The sequence below is a fragment of the Montipora capricornis genome, chromosome 3, assembly GCF_036669925.1.
Source record: "Montipora capricornis isolate CH-2021 chromosome 3, ASM3666992v2, whole genome shotgun sequence".
Lineage (NCBI taxonomy): Eukaryota > Metazoa > Cnidaria > Anthozoa > Scleractinia > Acroporidae > Montipora > Montipora capricornis.
The window spans coordinates 25,322,341-25,329,840 of record NC_090885.1 but is presented as its reverse complement, the minus strand read 5'-3'; the positions used below and the strand labels follow the sequence as shown (position 1 = coordinate 25,329,840).

Sequence of the window (7,500 nt, the reverse complement as noted above, 5' to 3'; positions counted from 1 at the left end):
TAAAAACACCCGCCTGGTAGTAAGTTGGCTATCCGTGATGATGAGGCCTAACAAGGTTGAAACTGCTGTCCATCGCTGCCGATGAACAGGTGAAATGGTTGTGCGCATACGTGACGCGATGGCCACACCGTGTTTGGTTTTATGACGTTGTTTTCACCTTGCTTTTAATGCTCTGCATCTTGAAAAACTTGCCTGCTTGACGATGATGATGAGGACCACAACGAAATAAATGATGATGAGAGTACTTATAATACATACCTGGTTTTATGTTGTCCCAAACAATTGTCACATAATCATCTCGATCGGGGCGACTTTGCTCGTGCCAGAATCCTGGAAATATGGGAGAAGATTAGCGAAGGACTGAAAACTAAAAATCAGGATTCCACGCAGTCCTTTGCTACAATCATGCATGACCTATGGTGGAAAAGAAAATATTAAACTTCCCCCATCTAGACTGTGAAGTGTTTGGTTGACACCATCAATAGTCGGCCCCTGTCTCTGTAAGTTTCATACTGAACTGTTTATCGCCCACGAATAGATCAAAGAAGTGCTACGAGGATACGTACTACACTTAATCACCTCCACGATGTTGCAAATGCTTGCTTCAAATGAGATTTTCTATACAAACCCTTCAAAGGCACCAAAGAGACAAACCTTATCAAAGATCAAGTGATGAACTTCAAGGATCTCAGACGTTGCAGTCTATAGTGATATGAAAGGACGTGTGACGCGAGCTGCAAATTAAGAACTCATTTCATCCTTTGTGGTGGCACTAAGAAATTAGTAGAATTTAACAGTTTCTATTCACTTTTTTCAACTTACGACGAAAAGAAATCACTATACCTAAAGCGTGTCCGATTTCGTGTAGCACAATGCCATGAAAATAGCACAGGTTGCCAATGGAAATCTGCTGCTTGCCATTTTTAAGGTCACCAACGTATGACCAGCACCTGAGACCAAGATAAATATACATTTCTTTCATTCATAGAGTCCTTTCGAGGGAACACGTGAACCCAACAAATTTGCCTCCTCCCAACTGAGTGGCTTCATATGCAGTTGGTAGAGCATTGCACTGGCATCGCAGATAGAGGTCATACATACCTACATACATCCACATCATGGTAATTAAAGCTAGTGCTTATGGGACCAAACTACAATTAAGTAAAGCTATGATCCTTGCAGCTATGTACGAAATTTTAGCAATTTCGGAGAGAAGCCTGAAGAATTAAGGACGTTGGGAGATGGTCATTTATGGATTCTAATTTTCCCGCGAGGAATGAATAAATGAACGAAATGATATGTGAAATGATCATAAACTGAATTGCAGATAAGAAATCAAGTAAAGCTATGATCCCCGCAGTTATGGACGCAATTTTAGCAATTGCGTAGAGAAGCCTGAAAATTTCAGGAATTCAACGGGGTTTGAACCCGTGACCTCCCGATACCGGTGCGAGGTATCAGTATCAGTTCAGTATATGATTCATTTCATATATCATTTCGTTCACTGATTCATTCCTCATGGGAAAATTAGAACCCACAAATGACCAGCTCCCAATGTCAGTGGCTTCATAACCCATGCAGTTGGTTAGAGCGTCGCACAGGTATCGCGATGTCACGGGTTGAAACCCCGTTTGAGTCCTGAATTTTTCAGGCTTCTTAACACAATTGCAAAAATTGCATACCTGCGAGGATCATAGCTTCACTTTATTTCATATCCGCAGTTCATATATGATCCACTTCATATATCAGTTCATCGTTTGTCGCTTAGTTATACAGGTAATCCATTGTTATAAGCATTGTACATCAGCTTAAACAATTTTGTCTTGTAGATATAAGTTAAGGACTGTCATTCTCTTAGTTGTAGATCAACTTCGCGGCTCGGCCGTGGAGTTTTTCAATTGACATGAATAGCCTAGAGTTGCTCCAGTTTGCCTATGTAACAAGGCCCTAAGTGATTAAAGGCAAAATAACACTAAAGTAGAATTGTTCCGAAACGCTCTTAGATAGGAGTTTCGACTTTTTCAATAGGTTGAGTTTATTGGTAAATCAAACAGGTGTGGTATCCATGTCAGCCTGTCATCTACAGTTACAACGCGTAGCCTCGATTTTTTAAACGTTTTGACAAGGCAACCTCCGATAGCCTTACATGCGGGCACGCACGAAGAGGATTAAGTAAGTAAGTAACCTCCGATAGAGCCGGGTGGAGTAGGTCCCACAGTACTGGTTTTAGATAAGAGCATAATGTCACTCTTTTTAGGGTGTGGTGTGAGCCTGTTGTCAAGACGCCAGGAGTATAGCTCCTTTAGTGCTTTTTTTAGTTGGTGCATTGCTTGATCCTCATCAGCCACACAATATACCGTTGTATCATGGGTTCGAATTCCGTTGAAGCCAACAGCATTTTAAGGTGTCTATAAGAGACAATTGCTTAAATTGTGCGGATAAATGCGAGGATCATCTCTCTCTTTCATGTATAACCCGCACTTCAAATATATATACATTTAATTGATTCTTATGTCAATGTGCCAACAAGCCTAAAATGATCTGTTCCCCATAAAAAGGTCATGTGACCATGTATGAAACCAAACATCACAGCACATTGCCAGCCACTTTATTCCAGCTCACCCATCGCCAGCAAAAAACTCAACGTAGTCTTTTTGATTAGTCCTGGGCACAAATCTGATGCAGGTTTTCTCTTCCCACTCATTGATGGCACTGTATATTGCCCTTTCTGTCGGCCCCTTGTTTCCAAGTGAATTCAAGAAATTGTTTTCTGAGGAATAGAAGACATCTTTCAGTACTGTAAGGAAGACAATGGACTTTGAGGGAGTGTGCTTTTGGAGTCAGGCTCTTAAAAGAACTCATTAAGTTGGATCGTTGAAATCATTCTTAACCTAAAACAATGAAGCCGGTACACTTAGCTTGGGTAAATTACGTAACTATTTTTAAGTATTTCTATGAGAACAACATCATACATGGCTGTCGAATTCTGTGAAGTCGCAACATTGGTGAAAGTTGTCGGACATCAACAACACCAACACCAACAAACGTCTGCATTAATTTTTGGATTGGCCCATGCAACAATGTTAGGAATGTTTGGATCCGGTTGAACGCAACTTAACACCTGCCTTAGATACGGCTGAATCCGTTTACATTGATTACCTAGATCATAACTTCGATGACTGATTTTAAATTTTGTAATAAATGTCACAAATATCCTGCAACCTTAAAGAGAAATTTAGACCCGATTTTGCGGATAACGAAGCAGCTATTACAACAAGAATCGGGATAATTCGGAGAAGTATTGAGTCAATAAATTTGAACCCGATGCACCAGCTAATCTCTGAGCAATGACGCTTTAAAACTCGAGATTTTACAGGGACATACGGGATCATTAGCGCCTTTGCCACCAAAGAATGTGTCAGTTTTGTTATGGCTAATAACTATTTCGTCAAAGCTACAAGGCTTAAAATTAAGTTCTTTTATTTTTAGAAGTCAATTTGTAAATAGCATGGTGCCCTCTGTAAGCAAATTTGTATGTTAATGAAGCAAAAGATAGACAATGACATCAGAAATTAAAGATTCCCCTATGCTTGTTGCTTTTTGAGGGATTCCTTACTTGCACTTGGGTGTATAACATACGGCACCACTCCTCCAGGCCACTGTGCACTGCGCTTCAAGCCGCGCGCTAGATTTGTTGGATCCAGGCCGTGCTCAGCCGCTTGAATCTGTGACTCTTCCAGCATCATGTCGCCTTCAAATTTTCGAAACCCTGAAAAACCTATTTCAAACCAAATAAATAATCTGGCTGATCTTGAAAATTTATAAGAAGGCCTTTACAGATATTCGAATTGTGAAAAACACAATCTTCACCGAAGCAAGAATATTGGCCTATTTCAATATGAACATTAAAATTTAACGCAAAACGATAAGCATAATCCCAAGGCTGTAAGAATAAAAATTAGAATTTCAGTGAGTTTATTCGTTAGGCTCTCTAGGGGATGCCTTTTGTTTCTACAAATGAATTTAAATCAAAATTCAGCTATGAGGTCAATTACATGAGGGTAAATTCAATAGGTTAAACAATTCCTTTTTGCCGTAACTCACGGATACAAACCTCGTTCCTCTTTTTCGTATTTTAGAACAGGGACTCCAAAAGTGGGGGAAGCAACAAGGCAAAAAATGAAAGGCAGCATCTTGAATCCCGGAATTTGAAAAGTTGTTGCGTTCTAATTTGTACGTACGCACAAGGCTAATCACCCTCTATTTTACTCTTCCCAAAACAAAGGCTCCCTATGCTTTTTTGAAGGCTTGTTTTCCGCTACTAATATATTGACCCAGCTTGTCACAGTCGAGCCAATGGAAAGAGCCTTTTTTTCGGCCTTCCTTTTAGATGTTGAACCAACTGCATGGAGTAGAATGAACTACGCACGTATAGGCTTTCTAGATATCTTTTGTTACTGCCCCTTGAATTGTTCCTTTGTTGAACATTAAAGAAAGGTTTGCTGAACCCTGCTGGATAACTGATCACAGGGTCTTTCGGCACGCATAACAGATATTGTAAATTACGAAGAAAAACTTGATTATTCCTTCATCTGGTTCGTTCCTCTTAAAGTTTCAGAGAAATGATTTCTTTACGCATGGTCACCAGGGGCTTTAATCGGAAAACGCAAATGAAGATTAAAGCCAAAAAAGGTCACTTAAGAATTGAGCAAAACAAAAGATTAAAAATTCCTTCATGCCATTATTGGTTCAATCACTGCAGATACTTTTCCTTCGCTTCGCATGGGAGAGTTTAATTCCTTTTAACTCATCTTCCTTTTAACTCATCTTCATTTGAAAACTTCGCTGAAGGGGAGGAGGGGGAAGGGGGAAACCAAGCCGCATCACACAACAGAGCCCGCGTGGAAACGAGAGAGGATGAGTTTACCGCGAGAAACCGCTTAAATAGAGAAAACCCTGGGGAATAGCTGGAAGGGGCGTGGAGCATGCTATTCTCTATTTTCGAATTCCCCATAATACACTTTGTTTGCCCCCCAAATTCTGCATAAACCATTGTTTTCAAATGCTCTTGGGAATATGCAGTATACCCAAGAGCATTTGAAAACAATAGTTTATGCAAAATTTGGGGGGCAAACAAAGTGTATTATGGGGAATTCGAAAATAGAGAATGTAAATTTAACCATGTATAGCGAGAAACGCATAAGATATTTCGTGCTTTATGAATTAATGAGAATAGCTTAAGTGTTCATGGAAAGGCATTTCATCTCTCATTTTATCTCTCATATGGTAAGCACTGGAGTCATGTGCAGTCGCAGAATACAAAGTGTACGCACGCGCCCTGCTAAAGTAAACATTCACACATGCATATATAAACTTTTTCAGAGTAACTACAAGAGCTAATATCTTCGAGACATCACATTTACAGCTAAGTTAAATAGCGTATACGGATACCTAACTAAATAGAAAATATTTTTTATGTTAAGCACTGGAGTCATGTGCAGTCGCAGAATACAAAGTGTACGCACGCGGCGGGTCTAACTTGCAGGTCGCAGGTCGCAGGTCGCGGGTTGCAGGTCATTGTTTCACCAATACAGAAAGTATCCTAAACATTCTTAAAAGCTAACCTTAGGCCTAATTAGGCCTAAACAAAAGCTTTTAGGCCTAAGGTTAGCTTTTATGAATGTTTAGGATACTTTCTGTATTGGTGAAACAATGACCTGCAACCCGCGACCCGCGACCTGCGACCTGCAAATTAGACCCGCCGGTACGCACGCGCCCTGCTAAAGGTAAACATTCACACATGCATATATAAACTTTGTCAGAGTAACTACAAGAGCTAATATCTTCGAGACATCACATTTACAGCTAAGTTAAATTGCGTATACGGATACCTAACTAAATAGAAAATACTTAAACCCAAACGGTCAGTTGGTGACTAGTTACCGCTGCCCTTTCGCTCCACCCCTCCCCGGACTTGAGAAGCGTGGGGTTTCATCCAAGGAATTTGTCTGGTCCACGGAGGGGTGGAGGGAAAGATCTTTTCTAAGGGACTGGTGACTTGTCACCAATTGCCTGTTTGAGTGCACGGATGATGTTGACACAAGGCGAAATTGAAATTTGTGGCCGGTCAGTGTAAAACGCAGACTGAGGTAATAATTTAACTGTTGAAAAAGCCCAAACCCATTAGAAATACTAACAGTTCAGCCTAAATCTTGTTTTAGGCCTAATTAGGCTAAGGTTAGCATTTCTAAGGGGTTTGGGCTTTTTCAACAGTTACGTTATAACCTCAGTCTGCATTTTACCCCTGGTCTGCAGTCTGCGTTTTACACTGACCGATTTGTGGAAAATTTTCCTTCACAGAGTGGATATTGACAACAGACAAGTAAGTGCAACATTAGTGCTTATTATTTAGCCTTCTGATTTGTATCGACTGAAACTCGCCATACAGGCTCTCTAAACTGAAAAAAAAAACACAGAGCTTGGGCTACCTGTGGTTAAATCGAAAAATGCCCCAAAGTTAGTAGAATACAAAGGAAAAATGATTTTATTAATTTAGCTCTGGGGTAAGTAGTGTATATATAGTTTTTACAGATTATGTCCAGGATTGACTCAAATCAGATGCACATGGATTTCAATAAACGTCAGGAAGTGTTCCCTTGCTCTTTTAACATCATTTGTGTCTTGGAATACAGACAATTAATGCCACAAGGTGAAGACTGAAACTGCTGAATTTACCATAACATAAAAATAATGCCAACCTCTACCCTTACCTTATTGTTGGAAATACTGGTAGCGAATGCTGAGACTTAAAGGGACACTTTGTGTTGGATGTCAAAATTGGGTGTGCATCTAATTAGGTTCAATCCTGGACATAAGACATGAGATAAGTGTTTACATTTTTATTAAAGTTAATTTTTCGATAGATTTACTCTTGTTTGAGACAATGCAAAAACCATTATTATTATGGAAAATGACAATTTTTTCTTAGTTTCCTTTGAAACTGCCTTTTCCTCTGGGTTCACAGTACTGAATGGTTTTTCATCTGGATCAGGAAAAATTATGTAAATACCTGTTTCCAACAATAAGGTAAGGGTATTAAAGTGTTCCAAGCATTGAAGTATGAACTAGACATAAAAACAAGCAATACACGGAACTAAGAGTAGGAATAAAGAGGATCCACAAAGGATCCACAAGGACTGTAAAGTAATACTCAAAAGAACATTGTATTTGATTTTCTTGGGGGCTCTCATACCCTACTGGAGCTAGAAATACATTCTTTGACAGCAAACCACCAAGAGACACAATATCATTATGCCAAAATGCAGAAAACATTCTACAAATTCCTATAAAGCAACTGTAGATAAGTAAGTCAGAACACACCGACAAAGTCTAGGTGCAGACTCGCATTGCCAAATGTAAGAACAATGGAAAATTGAAATAAGGATGCCATAACATGGGGTTTAGGCATCAAAGGGTTAATGGGACATTTTTGATAATAAT

General features: G+C 39.6%; 1 protein-coding gene across 1 annotated transcript in view; it reads right to left on the bottom strand.

Annotated features, from left to right (window-relative positions):
* Positions 1-4,254, bottom strand: part of LOC138041226 (blastula protease 10-like) — a 4,829-nt gene extending 575 nt beyond the window's left edge. Inside the window, exons 1-5 of the mRNA XM_068886996.1 lie at positions 4,115-4,254; positions 3,617-3,778; positions 2,623-2,770; positions 844-950; positions 259-330 (exon numbers count right to left, since the gene is read on the bottom strand). Coding sequence (XP_068743097.1) covers positions 259-330; positions 844-950; positions 2,623-2,770; positions 3,617-3,778; positions 4,115-4,193 — 568 coding nt within the window. The 5' untranslated portion in view covers positions 4,194-4,254. The remainder of the gene's footprint in view (positions 1-258; positions 331-843; positions 951-2,622; positions 2,771-3,616; positions 3,779-4,114) is intronic.
* Positions 4,255-7,500: the final 3,246 nt, after the last annotated feature.